The sequence below is a fragment of the Trachymyrmex cornetzi genome, unplaced genomic scaffold, assembly GCF_001594075.2.
Source record: "Trachymyrmex cornetzi isolate Tcor2-1 unplaced genomic scaffold, Tcor1.1 scaffold67, whole genome shotgun sequence".
Lineage (NCBI taxonomy): Eukaryota > Metazoa > Arthropoda > Insecta > Hymenoptera > Formicidae > Trachymyrmex > Trachymyrmex cornetzi.
Genome location: NW_017299992.1, coordinates 609,050 through 628,156, shown reverse-complemented (window position 1 = coordinate 628,156; position 19,107 = coordinate 609,050). Strand labels below are relative to the sequence as shown.

The 19,107-nt window shown below is 28.2% G+C and overlaps 1 protein-coding gene across 2 annotated transcripts; it reads right to left on the bottom strand.

Moving 5' to 3' along the window:
- Positions 1-4,840: 4,840 nt before the first annotated feature.
- Positions 4,841-14,774, bottom strand: LOC108767249 (proton-coupled amino acid transporter-like protein CG1139). 2 transcript variants are annotated; one of them, XM_018516998.1, is made up of 10 exons: positions 14,668-14,774; positions 11,240-11,312; positions 9,244-9,333; positions 8,915-9,046; positions 8,412-8,684; positions 7,645-7,729; positions 7,200-7,475; positions 6,111-6,289; positions 5,628-5,797; positions 4,841-5,351 (listed from the first exon to the last, which is right to left on the bottom strand). In XM_018516998.1, exons 3-10 carry the CDS (start codon positions 9,309-9,311, stop codon positions 5,077-5,079), a joined length of 1,458 nt encoding a protein of 485 aa, XP_018372500.1. In that variant the 5' UTR covers positions 9,312-9,333; positions 11,240-11,312; positions 14,668-14,774; the 3' UTR covers positions 4,841-5,076. The 2 variants fall into 2 exon arrangements, with proteins under 2 accessions (XP_018372500.1, XP_018372499.1); XM_018516997.1 differs by lacking the exon at positions 11,240-11,312.
- Positions 14,775-19,107: the final 4,333 nt, after the last annotated feature.

Genomic DNA, 19,107 nt, shown 5'->3' with positions numbered 1-19,107 from the left:
TCACTTAATGTATTTGTAACCTTTGAATTTGCGATATCGATTCTCCAAAAATATTTGCTTTTCTCTCCGTTTCAGATACAAAAATCTGTATTTATCCTCTGTGTGTAATAAATGCATATTCATAAAAACGCTACGAAGAAAAGTTATTAAAAGTTTTCCTTATAATCATGTTTTTCACTCCATGACAAAGAACATCGAATGTATTAAAACTAACATTATGTTAATATAAAGATTTTATTCCTGTGAACATTTCATGCTTTCAACAGCTTGGTTGCAGAAAAATTATCACAATAAAAAATTTTTTTCTGTGTAAAATAAATAAACGGGTTAAAAATGTAAAGTAAAAGGAGATAAAATAGAAAAATAAATATAATAGAAGAAATAATTGAAGCAATGTATTTTTGGTGCTATTGAACGTAGCAGTAAATCTTTTTTTATTGTTCCTGAGAAAGATCGTACTGCATAAATATTAACGAGAATAATTCAGGAACGTGTTGCACCAGGCAGTATAATTTGCAGTGATTCGTGGAAAGGATATGTATCTTTAAAAGAACTCGATTATGTGCATTAGACCATTCATCACTCTATTAATTTTATTGACCCTGAATCTGGTGTACATACACAAAATATTGAGCGGTTATGGCATGATATGCGTTCTGCTTTATCACGATTTGGTGTACCAGAAGGACCCTACGAACATTATTTAGTAGAATTTATTAAAAAACGATATGATTTTAATGATAGAATACCGCAATTTTTTAAATTAATGGCTTTTTTATATTTATGATTAAATGATGTATCGTCAAGAAATAAATAAAATGTATACATTCTTCATGTTGGAAAATGTATGTCGTGTTGAAAAAGTGTCCTATTCATAAAAACGTTTTCGTTAATAACTTTTAATGAATAATGAGCGACGGAAAAGGTTAATGACCTTGACCTTTAAGGTCAAGGTCACTCGGAGGTCATTTAGGGCTGGCTGTGTAAAGGGGAACATTTACCAAAAATTGTTTTAATCTAACCTTTTTACTTTTTTATTTGCGACAAACAAAGTTTTATGAAAAAAGATGGGGTGCAGTTCTTCTTTCTTAAAATATGAGTTAAAAAATTATTTGATAATTTAATAGGGATTTTGGAAAATAACTCTGAATAATCCCTTATTCCAGATTTTCTTAAGCCTAGAACAGAAAAAAATTTAAATTTGGGCAAAAAAGACTCAGATTGCAGATAAGAGAGAGTAAGAATATGCAGACGGATGCTTAAGATGTCATATGTTTAATTAATTGTTAAGTATGTTATATGTATAATTGACAACACATTAATTCAGGGATTAAGAACACACAGGAACTATTTTCCTTTTTTTTTTCACGTATAAAACGGTATATTTAGGTATATTTATTTATGTTTAATGTATTTTACATTTGTTCCTTTTTCGTGAGATCATTACTAATCTACAACTTGCGTCACAGCTATTAGCGCAATAGTTATTATCGCCTCTACATATTTCACTACTGGCGATAGGCTTTCTCTAGTTTTTGCTGATTTTAAATCATCCTATTTTGTGTTATACTACACTATCTTGATAACAAATCTCAGAACGAGGCAACGTATTTTTATCAGTGATAACGCTCGTGACATGCATGACAGTCAATATTCAACTATTATAGTTTTGCGTGACATATTTTTATTAAAAATATCAATATAATTTTTATTTCTAACAAGATCCCATATATTTTTCTTCCTTAAAGCTTAAAGCTAATTTAAGATTTGCTTAGATAAGAGTATTTAGACACTATTCAACAATAACATAATAATAGTACATATCATAGACACTATTTAACAATAACGTCTCGTGATTTTTAAAAGTTACTTTCAGCTTGCAATATTACTTTCTCAGTCTATGTTTTACATTTGCGATTACAACATAGTGATATTTTTTTCAGTCTAACATTATATCGATTGACAGTTTTTATTCTACTTACAAGATTCTTCTCATTTCTATGTGAGCAAAGAGAAAAAATATTATAATGTACATTGTACAAGATAGTTTATTTAACTTGTGTACTTTAAATATTTTTGCCGTTTTAAATAATAAAGGTAAGAATTAAAACTACAGTATTTTAAGATTTCGAGGAGCAGGTAATATAACCGATAATTTTGTTCTCGTAGCGTAGCCTAAATAAAATTTTAAGAGCAATTTTTTATTCTTTTAAGTGAAATGGTTTCTTATATAAGAGAGATACAAAATAAGATAATTCAAAATTAATATTTTATAGAAATATTAAATATAAAATATTTCATTAACTTTTTTTTATCTTTTGATAATCTTACTTTTATACATTTGTATACAGAATAATTAGAAGAATCATGCTATATAAAAAAATGTAATATTCTATTTAAAGAAACTCAAGCTACTATTTTTATGCATAAAAATATTACTAATAAATACATTACGAATACTTCTTAAAAATATCTTAAAATTTTATAACTACAATTTGTTTTGTTCCAAATAACAAAAATATTAAAATATACATGTTAAATGGACTACTTTGTATATAAAATAAGAATAACATGTTTATGATATATACGAAAACTACAAATTTCTTTCAAAGAGAAAAGTAATCGTATTGTTCGATATTCATGAAAAAATTCAATTTCACATAAAATAATACATGATCATACATAATTATTTATATAAGCAAAATTATGTAATAGAGATAAACCTTGACATAAAATCCTATATCCATCGTAACGGAACACTTGAATTGTATAAAAAAGAACACGATATTTATATAATTATTCTAATTTTCTGTTGTTTTAACAAATTTATGGATCTTTTACGTAGCCTTTATGTACTTATATATATAAATACTATAAATTTATAAAAGATTCATATTATAAATATAATTTAAAATAATTAAGATGTAGATTCGCTTTCACATGCATTAATTTTTATGTTTATTTTTTAATATATTTTTATTTACCCTGCAGCGTGCATCTAAGAGCAGTTATTAAAATTTCATCCGTAGAAAATGGAACGCATGTATATTATAATAATAACAACTTACTTTCAATGTATATAACTTTCATGTGTACTTTCATTTTTAATGTTCCAACATTGGCTTTGTTGAAACAATGTTTTTTTTCTCTTTAGCAAAAAGATGAAATTTTTCTTTGATATCTCAATTCAATTCGTCGATATCTCTTTCTTCGTAAAGAAATCTGATTATGAGCTTTTAGAATTGCGATTAGAAATTGATAAATCTTCTAAAATTAAACATATAAATTTCCATATTTAAAAGTCAGAAGATTTGAAGTTCAGAATGCGTTATATCGATTAGCACGTCACACACACACACACATACACACTTTGAAGTTAAATAAAATTCTAAAATTGTTGAGTATTATAAAAATTTCATATAGAAATTAAAGTGTTTCCTATTGACAATATAACATTTAGACATTTCTCGCAATTAGAATATCGCAATAATCATTATCTATGTTTATTTATGTATGTTTAATCATACATTTTGACAAAAAAACAGAGAAGGCATTGAAAAACTACTCTATTTTTTCTAAATCATTAAAAAAATTTAAAATAAAAAAGCCCTTAATTTCAGGGTACTTCTTTGATGGGTAAATCACATAGTCACAGAATGGCTTTCTCTAAAGTGATCATCAATATGAGAAGGATCCAATATGATATACAAAAAAAATAAACAAAAACTCTAATTTTACTTAAATTTGTGTTTCAGGTTAATTTTATTAAATGTCAATAAGCCGGTTTAACAATTCTTTTCGGTCTCATTAATATAAATGTATATATATAAAATTTGAATACAAAGTATGTGTATTTAAAATTTTCCAATTCCTGAAGAATTTACGTCGCACGAGTATCGATTATTGCGACATTCACTTTACAAAAAAAAATAATGAATGCCAGCTGTCTCTAAGTACTCGTATCACCGAGATAAGAAGCTTAAGCGCAAATGTTTTATAAAAATGTCTAATTAAAAAATTCTTCCCGAATATTTGCTCAATATCCGTATGCACTAACATGTATTAAAAAACCCGCTTTAGACGTGACATTTTTATATGTACTAGAGTGAACCATTCGTATGTACAGTGTGTATACGATGTACGTACATATGTACACATATAGTATACGCACGGTCCGGTTGACGTATAAGAATAAAAATATGCACTTCTCTAAAGTGGGTAATAAAAATCTTTAACAACGACCCGCGTGAGATGACGTCTTCCGATACATTATCGATGCTTAGGAGAGATTTCATCACAGATCGAACCACCCGATTATTTGCGATCGAGGGTTGTTGTCGCGAGATTTCGAGTGCTCTTCGACAAGCTATCACGTCTATTTCTTTTTTATTATCTACTTAAGATCTAAGTAAATTCATGGCGGTGAAAGAAAGACAGAGAGATAGAAAAAGAAAAAGGGACAAGCTTAAGAACTAGTTTGCTTTTCGACATGGTTGACATCGTTGTTTGTTCATAAGCTGTGTGTCGTACTTCTCTCTGCTTCGGGAAATATTTGCGCGCATCTATTATATTACGTTCTTCAATGCTTGAAGCAGTGATGGATTAACGCATAGGCAAACAAGGCACTAGCCTAGGGTGGCAAATTTTTGAAAACATAAAGTTTTTACACGGTTGAGATAAATTTTTAATTTGTTAATCTAACGTTTTTGCATGAGCTACACCGAGCATATTTGATCAAAAACGATATCTTATAAATATACAGTTAAAAAATGTATTTTATTTATATTATTTATGAAGATTATTTATAGATTATGAAATGTTTTCAACAGCTAATGCGGGGATATAAATCTTTTTTTAAACTATTTTTCCTTTTATCAAAATTATAAATGATTGAAGCCACCTTGAAATGGATAGATGTTGATGCCTAGGGGCAGCAAAATGGTTAATCTGCCACTGCTTATTAAAGATTATTGAATGTTTTTACCAGCTAATGCGGGGGTATAAATCATTTTTTTTATCCATTTTCCCTTTTATCAAATTTATAAATTAACGAAGTCACGCTAGATGTCGGTGCCTCTATAGGGACGGCAAACCTGTCTGTAAAACTGGCTTGAAGGATTTTACTATTTCCACGATGCTAACGTAGGTTCCCACCACGAGACCCAGCAGGCCGAACACGATCAGGAGGAAGTTCTTGATTAACATGATTTTGAAGGGACCGAAATCGTGTTCCGGCCACGAGACGCATATATCGATAATAGCCGGGAAAGCGATGCCGAGGGCGGACAGACAGAGCGCGCCGAAGAGGGAGATAAATAGGCCGAGTCTCGGTATAGCGATCGCCAGGATAACTGAAAATGATAAAGACCGTAAAGATTAGATATCTGAGAATCTTCAAAGGGACCTTCAAATTTATACAATTTTGATATCTGTTTTATATGAATTTAAGCACTTGAACATCACTATGTAAGTACTTTTAATCGCAAGCGAAACTTTTCATATTAATTCTCGTAATATTATTTAATGTCTCTTGGAAATTTATAATAATTATTATTAATAATTAAAAAATTTTAATAATTACATAATTATTTGGGGCTAAAATAAAATTTATTATTAATATTACTTACATGTGACTAGGGTAACAAAGGTTCGACAAGCGTATTCCCATAAAATTTTGCGGTTTTGTATTCGATGATCTAAATAGGTGGTCCACAAAATTTCGACAGGTACGTAGGCTTGCAGGGCATATGTTATAAATATAGCGATCGCAAACATTATTTTAATACTTTGAGCCATACTGCAATAAATAAGATTTTTTAAAATAAAATTTGCAATATAATAGAGAAAATGATTCAATTATTTTAGATTACATCTAGACCTTAATTATATTTAAAGCTAATTCGAGAAATTTTCTTTATTTGTTATATTGAATTTCTTTAATGATTTTAGATCATTTCAACGTTCTTTCGCATTTTTCTATATTTTAATAGATAAAATCAAGATAGTTTCATTATATGACAATAATTATAAGAAATTTATTTATTATTACAGTTTCTTGATTTATCTTATTATCTAATTTGTTTGAAATTAAAAATTTTTTTTCTACTTACGCTTCTTCTGGCGGCAGATTAAAAGTGACACTTCCTTTGGCGTCGGATCCGTACTTTATGTAGCCGAAAAGACCTATAGCTATGTATAAGATAACAATCACAGTCATCCCTATATTTAGTACACCACAATAGCCTCCAAAACTTTGTGGTGTTTTCATGTTGTTCTCCAGAGCTATAATCTAAGTAGCAATAATATATTTTTTTTTTAACACAGGAATCAAGGCTAATGAAAGTACATCGCGGTTAACGGTGTGCAACGTAGTAATATACAAACTTATGTTATATATACTTTTAAAGAATACATTGTACATTTTTATTAATTATATAAGTTAATTTTATTTGATGCTCATTAAAGGTTTCAAGACAAATCTTTGATTTCGTCACAGATCTATGCCACGTTCAAATTTGGCAATTTGTTTGTGATTCAATCCTGACGCACCAAGGATGAACTATTAATGAATAAAATATTAATTACTAATTGTATATAATTGTTGAAGATAACTCAAAATAGAGTCAAAACGTTTAATTAATTGTGGATGACATTAAGATAATTGTGGATGACATCAAGATAACACAATAAAATTATAATATAAGTTTGTATATTACTGCGTTTGTATATTACTTGCGTACCGTTAATCCCGTTATACTCATTAGTCTTGATTCCTACATTTTTTGTATTTTTGAGAGTCCTTTTTATAATTTTAATTTTTTTTAAATATCATTACGACATTAACAATAGCACAAGCAAGCGAATTTTTTATTTATTTAGTACTCCTAAATTTGAATTTTATCTTTAATTATACGCTTAATATTTCAATATTACGATGAGATAAATAGATTTAACAAAAATGAAGCTTTGAAAATATCTTAATAAATAATTATAATTAAGAACATTATGATAAATAACAAATACGAGCAATTACATTATTAATTATAACGATTATGTGTTTACTGGGACCTTTGCATATGGCTCTCCATATGTTAATTTCTGTCGTACATACATACAAAAAGATTTTTATTTCCCGAGACGAGGGAGATTGTTATGTATTGGTCGCAACTCTAAGAAGAATATATCTTTTCTAGACTTACCACACCGACGGCTTCTAACGCAAATAACGTCGTTCCAAAATAGAGGGAAAAATTTCTTAATGTACCAAACATCTCCCTGTCGCTGATCGGCGGTAGATCTTGAAACATATACTTTATAAGAATCATGGTGAGTCCAACGAACGTAATTAAGTTTGCTAGCGTGGAAAACGGCGCCAATAACTTCAGATTTCTAATGTAGTTTATCAAAATCAGCGGAAGCAACAAAATGAGCATATGGGTTGAAATATCCAAAGGTGCCCAATACTGGTCTGTCACCTGCGTTCGTTAATAAAATTACAATGAATGCGCTGCTCCCGTCCATCAGACGAGGGTCCGATAGTTAAAGTTTGTTGTCGATCAGCGAAGTGCTTTCTCGATACGTAGCGTGTTACAGGGACAATCGATTCCTCGATTTGGTTTTTTCTTATTGCCATCATGGATTTACCTGTTTGATATTTGATGCTACAAACACGATATAAACGCAGCAAATTCCCAATTGATACGTTATCATAAACCCGTCTACGAGTCCTCTGGAAATAACAACATTTTCAAGATTCAACTACGAATTCGTGCATGCTTTGTAACACACAAAACTCGGAAAAATAATTATACTTTCATCTCGTGTAGCAATCTTTTTTTAACTTCTATATAGGACGCAGCGACAAAATAATGCTCATGTTCATTATTTTTAGTAAATTTATCTATAATAAATGTCTCATTTATACTAGTTTGTACTAATATTTCCTCACACTATTTTCTATTATTTTCTGTCATTTCACATAATTAGTAATAAATTGAAAATAAGGCATAGACCTTATTTTCAAATAAACTGAATTCAGTTTAAATTAATTTCTAGTTACTTGCAAAAATTCTAGAATTGCACATATAAATATATAGTAATAAAAATATTTTATATTTATTATCGCAAACTATTCTACAATTGTATATATCTGTTTTTGAATAAAATATATATTTATCTTGTTTATTTATTTAACATGTTGTGATAGAGAGAGAGTTTGGTATGATAAATATTTTACGTACGTACAAGAAATGTATATATATAAATATGTATATAAACTTTATTTGTTTGTTATTCTTCTTCAAAAGATTGATGTTAGAATATCCGAGTGTGCGATTGCAGTCCTATATTCATTATACTAATGAGCACATTACGGAATTATATCGGCTAAACTATAAATGGACGATACTTACGGTGCATAGGGTGAAAACCATTTCACGCATCGAGGACCTTTCTCCAGAGCGTATTTCATGCTAAGCGGATAGCTCAATATAGGAACTTTTAACCGTTTACACAATTTATACTGCGCCTTTACGAGTACGTGTAAGCAGTACGTGCACAATGCACCTATGATAACTGTAGCAATGACGCCGACCACCAGACCGCTATTGTAAAATGCATTCGGCATTGCTAAAATCCCCGTGCCCAAACTGCCTTTCAGTAGATGAACCAGGGTTTCAAAATTTCTAAAAAAAAATATTTTCTTTTACACAATATATTATATTTTTTTAAATACAACATCTTTTAACATAATTAATCATTGGGCGAGTTCAAAACGGTAAAGCGACTAGGCATGCTTACCGAGCGATTGAATATGATTGGTTGGATCTATAAGTAATAACTAATTATGCTCATTTGTTCGGTGAGCAGGCTAGTCGCTTTGTTAACTTGAACGCGCTCATTATTTTGTACTTACGAAGTTGGATTTGGTCTATTCCGATGCATATGAGGATCATAATCTGTATCTTCAATTTGAGATAACATATTTTCAACATTATTTATACCATCAGTATTATTTACACAATCTGCAGTGACTTCGTTGTTCTCCCTGCGTATAAATTTTTAAATGACAATGTTGTGACAGAAATGGTTAACGAAAAGTTAAAGTATTTTGCTTTTAAATGAATACAACTATCTTATATAGATTATATGTCTATATATCTATATATTTATATATTTATATATTTATACATTCATGCAGAAGTAATTTCGAGTTCCAATTTATTCAATATTATTTAGTCATACTTATTAGGACTTTGAGAGTCAATCGGTTCCATACGTAAACATTCTTTCTCCGAGACTTCCATGATCATTTCTTTTGACTCGTTTGTGTCGCTAAAACATTTTTATATATTATTTTTATTAAATTATATAGGATGTCCCGAAATTTTTTACCAAGCACTCTTGTGTAGATAGAGCGGATTAAACTGATTCGAAAAGTCCTCTATCATTTTGTAATTTTCGCAATAATTAACAAGATATTAACTACTAAAAAGTGCCTAATATTGGACTTTAATAATTTTTTCTCAAATACTATTAACTTTACAGAAAAACTGCAAGAGATAAAAATCATTTATTTTCTTCTCATAAAGTTCTGAGAATTGTTTTTAGAATTTTTTATCAACTTCTTAATACTGCATTTTCTTAAATACATACATTGGCAACTATTTTTACCAACATGAGAAAATACAATATTAAAAAATTCTGAAAAAGTTCTCAGAACTTTATGAGAAGAAAATAAACAATTTTTGTCTCTTGCTATTTTTTTTGTAAAGTTGATAGTATTTGAGTAAAACTTTATTGAAAACCGATATTCAGCGATTTTTAGTAATTAATATCTTGTTAACTATTGCAAAAATTGCAAAATGATAGAGGACTTTTCGACTCAGTTTAGTTCGCTCTATCTACACAAGAACGCTTGGTAAAAAAAATTTCGGGACACCTTTATATATTTATAACCTTATAACAATTTTATAAATTTTGTACAAATAAGTAATCATTAATTTTATCTTAACATAAAGCAGCAGAAGAGAGAAAAGAGCGGTAATATATTATAATTTCAAATATTAAATAAATTACATATTACAAATTTTTTACGTAACGTTTATTAATTTACTTCCATGAAATTAATAAAGTAATTGTTGATTCTATTCTCTTTTAATAAATGGATGTTACGTCATAATGTAATTATAATTAACTAAAAGATAATTAAATTACTAAAAGTAATTAAATTTTAGGTAAGCATGAGATATCACTCAGCTCACTTGGCTCATGGTGGATTAGAACATAAAGCTGTGAGAATCGACCTACATCGATGGAGCAGTCTGCTACGTTAAACCTCTAATCAATTGGCATAAATATGGAGCAATAGAATAAAGGAAAAGTGTCAATTTACCATTGCAAATTCGTTGTACACGCACGCGGGTTTAGCACATTCTTTACGAACTGATTGCTCTTAATTATTGCATTGAGGTCAAATGCAGCTTGAACTTAACTTACTGAAGGTTGCACTCGGATATCCTCGCACTTCGCTATTTACGGCTTTGACCGTTTTGCATCGTTGAACCAGACGATTGATCTCAAATACGCGCGCGAGGACAAAGTCTATATTCTTGTAAAATGTAAATTCGCGTTTAACGGCGCACCTCTCCAAGTTAAAAAATATTGTAAATAAATGCATCTCGAATTATGACAGAAATTATTATTAAGAAGTAATTGTAATTATGACAGAAATTATTATTAAGAAGTAATTGTAATTTGCTTAATATGTAAAATTATTTAATTTGTTTATGGTGTTGTACGAGGTCCGCTGTATTATGGAGTTTTAACATGCAAATAACTCAATAATATGATACATAGACATCTGACTTTATACGGGGGAAGCGTTTTCTATTCTAAGGTCATGGTCGCGACAGAAATATCTGGGAAAAAGGAAATCATTATCTAATTTCGCAGAGATTGCAGCAAAGGCAACGCATTCTGTCTGCGTGCAGGCAGACTGCGCTGTTAAATTTTGTAATTGCATTGTAATGCGATTAAAATAACCGACAGTTAAAATAATTGATCAAAGTATTTAGATTTGACATCCCTAATAAATTCATGTCCAATTTTCTATTTATAATAAATATTCTCACACACACATTTTTTGATATTTTAACTGAATCTATGTTAATTCAATTATCTCTTGCCTTAAAAACAGCAAATTTTTTTATGGATTCCTTTAAATTATAGACTGACTCACCTATATAGTTCCAATCAACTTTTAGCAATCGCTGGCATAGATTATGATTTCCTTCGTTTGCAGTTCTTTACACCTATAATAGAAACCAGAAAAAATACCTTAGGTGATAATACAACTCATTGTCAGTTACATTAACATGTCTATAAGTAACTGTTTCATTAAAATTCTTTAAAATGCAAACACATGATTATTTGCACGATCTTTTGAAAATAACAATAATAATTTTTATAAAATGCAGAAAATATGAGATATTATGCGTAAAAGTAAATCACGTAGAGCAGTATCTCAAGAAGTAAGATATCGATAATAATGCTGCTTACAAATCGTTGATATAATTAACGTAAAAATTAATTAGAAAAGTAATAATATTAATAATAACATAATAATAGTACAATAACAATGTGATAACATAAAAATGAATCGTAATATATGTATAAAGAAGTGAAAAGCTAATATTATATACGATTGTTATTATATAAGATTTGTTAACAAGAATATTCGCCTAAGTGTACATTAAATATACGCGAGTTAGTCGTTTAAGTATTACAATCAGTCCTCCTAATTCTTACTTCCTCAGTATATGGGGGGATCTAGCGAGCTATGTAGCTTCATGCTTGATACAATATGACTGGAATATACCTTGTCAATTCACTAATTTTAAGTTGTCAGAAGAGAGTTTCCTCTGCCAAAACTATCTTAACAAGTATTATGCTATTTTGAAAGCATGAGAAATGAGGACACGGATATATGTATACAGAAGGAAATTTGTTTCGTATATTTTTATGTTATTATAGATAAAGCAAAAATATTTTTGAAATTATAATTCTATTACAAAAATATTTTTTTATATCATAATTGTTTATTTTCGAATCGTTCGTAAAATTGATTAATCATATACTGATTAAGTAAAATAAATTTATTATCAAGTCAGTAATAATACAACAAATTTTAATCAACTTTTGTTTTTTAACAAGTAATGGCTGCTTTTAAATTTACACTAAAAAAGGATGTTTTTAAAAATTTCATTATCCTTTAATTTTTAGAAAGATTAAAATTTTTTTTGTAATAACGCTTTAAATTATTTATTTAATAACACAAATTTGTAATATATGTAATGTAAAAAATTTAAATATTTTTTACAATATGTAAAAATAAATGTGATAATATAAATCCCTTCTTATTGTTTATGTACAATTTTAAGTGATATTTAGTGACAAAAAATTACACTAACTCATAAGGTTTCTGTTTCTCAACACTTAAATAGTGATTCTTGTGTACTTAACTTCGTATATATATATATATATATAATGAAAGAAATATTGTAAATTATTTAAGTTTGTAGAAGTTTTTCACAAAAAAAAGTTCTTGATTTCTCAAAATCAGTAGGTAACGAAATTCTTTTAACTGTATATTTTTTTCAGTAGCTAAAAATACATAAAAATTTAGATATTAAAATAGAAATCTCATAACACAAAGTGTAATTCTGTTATCCAATAATTAATAAATATTAAATCGTATAATTAATACACATAATACAAAATTGCTACAATTTTCTACTACAAATAGTCTTTAAGGAAACGTTTTTATTTTTAACGAGAATGTTCAGGAAAGAAACATCAAATTAATTCCGATTTGAGAAATAAAGTTTGATGCAAAAATTTTATATAGTATTAACAACGCTGATAATAATTCAGTTTAAAATGATGCGTATTACGATATGGTTAAACTACTTCGAGACTCGCAGTCAGTACTCTTCCATCCGTTTAATCATTCAATCTGTTGAATTCTGTATCGCTGACGCGCACCGTTAAATTTACCCGATGCAAATTGGATAAAAAAGTTGATAAATGTACTAGTCTAGCAAAGATTAAGATGCGAATAGACCAACCAATTAAAATAAATAATATTTCCTAATTCATTACATTGTTTTCCAATATACGGATAATATCCTTTTCTTAACAGAATTCAAATAAATTGCAGTCATGAACAAAATTAAAATATTGTACAAAATGTTACGTCGCAATATTTTATGTATACAAGAAAATAAAATTTCGTTCCACTAATATATTATTTAAAAAAATATACTGTTTGCAAAATTTTAGAACAAGGTACAGTTTGTAAATTATTTCCTCTAAAATGATAAGTGCTCCAAAGTACTCGACGTAAATGCAGTATTGGCATTAAATGGTGACAAAGTCTTTTTGTACAATTAGAAAACCTGTTGCTGCCATTTGCCGACTTAACGGATCACTAATGCAACGCAATATCAATTGAATCGGATAAATGGTTCAACTATTGCGTAACAGTTCTTTTATCGAGCTTAATAGTTATCATTTCATTGCTTACAGCGTTAAAGTAAGAATTCTATTCATTAGAACTTTAGAACAATTGTGTTCTGACTTGGCGACAGGTGCAGCAATCTTAAAGAATAGGAATCGGTTTTGTTATCATTAGTAATTGAATTTAAGTAAGCTAGTATAGTGTAAATCACTTAAATCACATTAATTCATTTTTATATGAATGCGATACAATTATAATCAATTATTGCTCATAGAAAAAACAAATAAATATAAAAATCAAACTATTACATTTTAATTTCTGCCTATAAATTATTTCCCTTTCTGTAAATTTATTTTCTTAACAAGAAATTAATTCTACCATCAAAACCATAGATTACCAAGGAGTTGATATATTTTTATTTTATGTTTACGATTTTTAAACATATTTTGAAATTGCTTTATGATTTCGTGTTGAACAAGTATTTTATATAAACTGATGTAAAACGAAGCTGATTAAAAATTAAGTGTGTAAAAATTTTAGAAGAGTTATCTTCAAATGTTCAATTAGAAATACATTACATCAAGAAATTAATTATTGATTATTATAAGTAACATTATCAATAAATAAAATAATTTACGAAAAGAACAATGTCAATTTCACAAATAATTTCTTTCGCACAATATACAATAATGTTATTTACAATTAAAAATAAAATTTAGTAAAAATAATCATTTAATTCAATCATTATAACAAATTCTTAGGATATTAACTATAGCATAATGGCTTTCTATGACCGATTGAATGCCACTGAAAGAAGATCTAACGCATTGTTAGGCCAATTGTTGAATGCATTATCATTGATAATAGGGATCGTTGGTTGGTAGGAGAATCGTAATAGATAATATGGTTATTTTAAAGTTTAACTATGATCAACAAGTACCTGATTAGAACTAAAAAATGGATTTAAAATGGATTAATTATAACAATTTTTAGAGAAATACTTTAACAAACAAAAAAAAATAATTCAGGAGAAAAAAAACAATAAAGTTTATTTCGCAATCAGAAGATTATGAAGATGGACTGTTGCCAAAGCATTCCAATCGATATTCGATTCGACATAGATGGAGCGACTGGGGGATTCGACTTACCGGGTTAAATGCATCCGTAAACGCGACTACAACCCCCGGATGTAATCCGATTCTATATGAAAGGAACTGCCCCGCGAGTATTAATACGTCAGCGACCGACTGAGGTTGTCTCGCAACTGCCCCGAACCACTTCAATTTCTATCGTGGTATACGCATTCAGCATAGCTAGTCACGTGATTGCGGTCAGTTAAAACGGCATCCCGTAAGTGCACGCGGGCAGAGATTTAGGCACCGTTTTGTGTCTACGTCGTACAAAGGTAATTCAAAAGAAATACGAGAATAGCGCGATCAATCTTTGCCGCTCAACTTTGTACGATTTAAATTTTTATTTGTAATGACAGATTTTTTTTGTTTTGGCAATTCGGTATTTGTTTCGTTGACATTGCTTGGAAAAACGATTTATTACTAGATAATATCTATGATTTAACAAAAAGAGCGACAAAGAATGTTTAGTAAATGTATAAATAAAAGTGCAAAAAACGCGCCCTTTTTAATAACGATAGTAAAAAATAAAATTAAGCTTTTACTGTGATATTAATATAAATTTTGTAATATGAGGAGTCTTATAGTAATGATAAACAATGTGAGGGAAAATTATTCGGTATGCGCATACATATGCATGTGTTGGTAGTATGCAGAAAATATGGGGATTTATGTGACGAATACTCTAAAGCGCAATAATAGCGACTGTGACGGGGAGAGGCTCAAGCTCTATTAAGAGAAGTACTTCCAGTATCTATTATTGTAGTACATTATAGTTGAAAATTACAAATATTCCTTGACATTTATAAATTATTACAGTATTAATCTTGATTTCTCACACAATTTTCTTTTGTATATCGTTTAAATTGAAAGAAAAGGAAAGAGAAATGAGATGATGATCTTTGAAAAAATCGCTCTTTATCATATTAAATAAGAGATGTTATGATATAAACGTTGTTATGACATAAATATTTTCTTAATTGTTGCTTTGCATGTCGGGATGAAATCAATATTTAAAATGGCTTTAGTCATCGTTCGCATAAATCGATAAGTGGTTGATTTATATCTGTACATTAATTCATATTTCCACAGACGTCAACATTTATCTTTATAGTTTACAAGCTCGAGAACTGTGTTACATAATTAATAAGTGTTTCCGTGACGATAAAACATAGTTCGTGACCGCTAAGATATTTGTATAATCCACTAAAGAGTTTGAAAAAATTATGACGGACGGAATTCTTAGCGTGCATCGAGTGCGAAGCAACGAGAAAGTATTCGGAGGCTGCGCTGATAAAATTAGAGTTCGAAACCGTCAGAGAGAGTGATAGATTAAATGAGGTGTAACGCGTTTTGTAAAACACATGTTGAAAGAAAACAATACAATTCGTATCAAAATTAAATACTGTTATTTTTCTCGATTTATTTAAATAATGCTCCCTTATTTTAAAAGTAACAATTTAAAAAACGTGTTTTTTGAATTATGATCATAAATGAGTTAAGTAATCATATTAATTCTATTAATCATCAAAAGTGAATTAATTTAACTTTATTAAAAATCATCAAAATTGTCACATTATTAAAAAAGATAGTTTGTAAGTGTTACGAAATAAAAATGATAAAAATTGAAAAAGACATTTAACTATGTTAAGAATATATTTTTTTTGTCGATATTATTTAATCAGTTAATAATTTTCTGTCAAATTGAAAAATAGTTTTTCCCTTTTTCTAAAAAATTTAATAATTTTTTTAGTTGTGCCACTTTTGAAGTGAGGAAGTGATATGTTCTATTTTTCTTCAAGGGAAAAAAAACTAGTTTTTAATGAAATTATTAATTGTTAATTCTAAGATGCAAAGACTAAAAGTAATTAATCAACTGGATTGCAAAAAAAAATTTGGCATGTCCAGCTGCCCTATTCTGTTGTAACTCTTAACAATAGTATCGATATCGTTACAGTGTCGTTGCACAGATATTTTATACGTATGGCGAGAAAGCTGCGCAATGACATAACAATATCGACATTGCCGTTGAAAGTTACAGAATAGGGCCTCAAATCTCATTAATTGCATTTCTGTGAATATTATCACAACGCAGTATTTGTATTATGGAAATATAAGAATAATGGACACATTAATGACATATAGTATATGTGAGACATAAATATATCTATAAACTAAACATGATGTGAATTTATTATACACACACATATATATAGAAATCATACGTAATACAACATTGATAATATTTGGATGTAGAATCATTGAAGATAACAAATTTGCAATATTAGTAAACAATTATTAACAATTCTTTCTTATCAAATTATTGCTTTTATGTATTACATATATCTGCAGAGATACTATATGTAATAATCTTTTTGTTCACTCGTATTGGAAATAATTTTCGTAACTTGACCTGATATTAATCCTGAAATGTTGCGTTTTAATGCATCTCGCCACGAGCACGCCGTTTTTTATAATTTAGTTGATTATTTAATCATTTTCAATTCATCTCATGGCTCTTAGAATTAACAGATTTTTTACAAATAAGCTTTTTCGAGATCCTTTTTTGAGTAATGAAATACTTGGCTAATTGCTTTTATTTCATATCCATTTTTTATTAGGAAGGATGTAATATTTAATACCTTTTTTATGCATGTGATGTATATTTCTTCTTTTTTTTTAAGTTTTTCTAGTTATTGTATCCTTATAAAATTATAGCGATAGAATTGATTTTTAGATTGTGTCATTAAAAAGATTTAATTATTGATCGATTTATAAGTTCAATGTATCCTGCTAACAAGGTGATTGGAATATATAACGATCGTAAATAAATCGATGTTGTATTTATACAACCGTTTATATAACAGTTACTTATATATATATAGGTATATATTATAAACCTTAATCTATAAATCTCCGATCTATTAGTATCATCTTAACGAAAATGCATTCGTATATAAAGAAAATGATGAAGTAAAGAAAGATGTTTGACAATATTTATATAAACCACGTCGAGATTCGTTTGATTTTCTTCGATAAACTATATTATTAACGGTTTTTTTCTCATAGTGTTAGCGTTATATAAGATTTAAAGAATAATGTCATGATATTTAAATTCTTTTCTAATAAAGATTTACTTTTTAAAGTAAACGAAGAATTAAAAGGACCAAAAAGAATCAATTTTACTGAATTTGTTTAAAATTTCAATCTTTTAATATAAATAAAGAATTTGTGATGAAATTAACAAAATAAAAGAAAATATTTGAAAATACCTATTCAAATTTCATTTAGCAGCTTTTTTTCTTTGCAATATTATAAAATTTTCTTAACGCAATATTTTAATTGCGGCTGTTACTTTTGATAACTTCGAAGATTTTAAATTTACAAACAATTCAAATTTTTTCAAAGTTAACTCCAAACCTTCGATGTTTATAAGATGCTTCGAAGTTTTCAAAGCTAACCTTCGAAGTTTAAGTACTTCTAAGCTGAAAATAAACTTCGAAGATTTGGAATTAATTTCAAAATCTGAATTAATTTCGAATTCTGTCAAAGATTCGAATATTTGAAGTTGTAAAAAATAATAGTTCTGAGCTTTAATCTCTTAATATTTAAATCCCTTTAAGGATTTATTTTATAAAACAGACGAAAAATTAGAAATAAAGAGAAATCGATTAGTGACCGTTATTCTTTAAGTTTACAAGAATTTAATTTTCAGATTCTTTTAAAAGCTGTTTATTACTTTGTCTGCCATTACTAAAATTCATGTAATTTAATGATAATTAAAATTTAAAGTAGATTTTGCAATAAACTTATGACTTTGGATCCTTGTTAAGAAAAAGGACTAAGTGGGATTATATAATTCTGGCGCATTGTCCCCAATGTATTTTCCCGTACCGTCCTTGATCTGAATGGTTTTTCCTATGCATGTATAATGAAATTTAATTGTAAACTTATATTATTTTTAAACTATTCGATAACCATCGAAATAATTAAATTTAATTGATATTTTTTAGTAAACCGTGAAATTATTAAAAATTTAACACTTATTTTTTATATTTAAATATCATCACATGTGAGCTGTTAAATTAGAATTATGCCATGTGCAATCTTATTTTATGCAATTTTCAGTGACTTTGATAAACAACGAAATATGCATCTTTGGATAAATCGACGCGATAGAAATCGATAACTTTTTAGGATTTTAATAGATAAATACTTGATACAAAGCACCTTTTTTTTGTTAGCGCGCTATCTAAAAAAAAGTGCAGTAAATAAAAAAGAAACTACACGTTTGAGTTCTATCACAAGTCTCTTCTTGAAACGAGGTCTAAAAGCTCGTATACGAAGAAATTGTACATAAATAATGTACAGAATTCGCTTTAAAAAAAAGAAGAATAACGTAGCCTGGAGAATGCTTTAATCGTTATTATATTACTAGCTGTACTAACCATAGTTGAT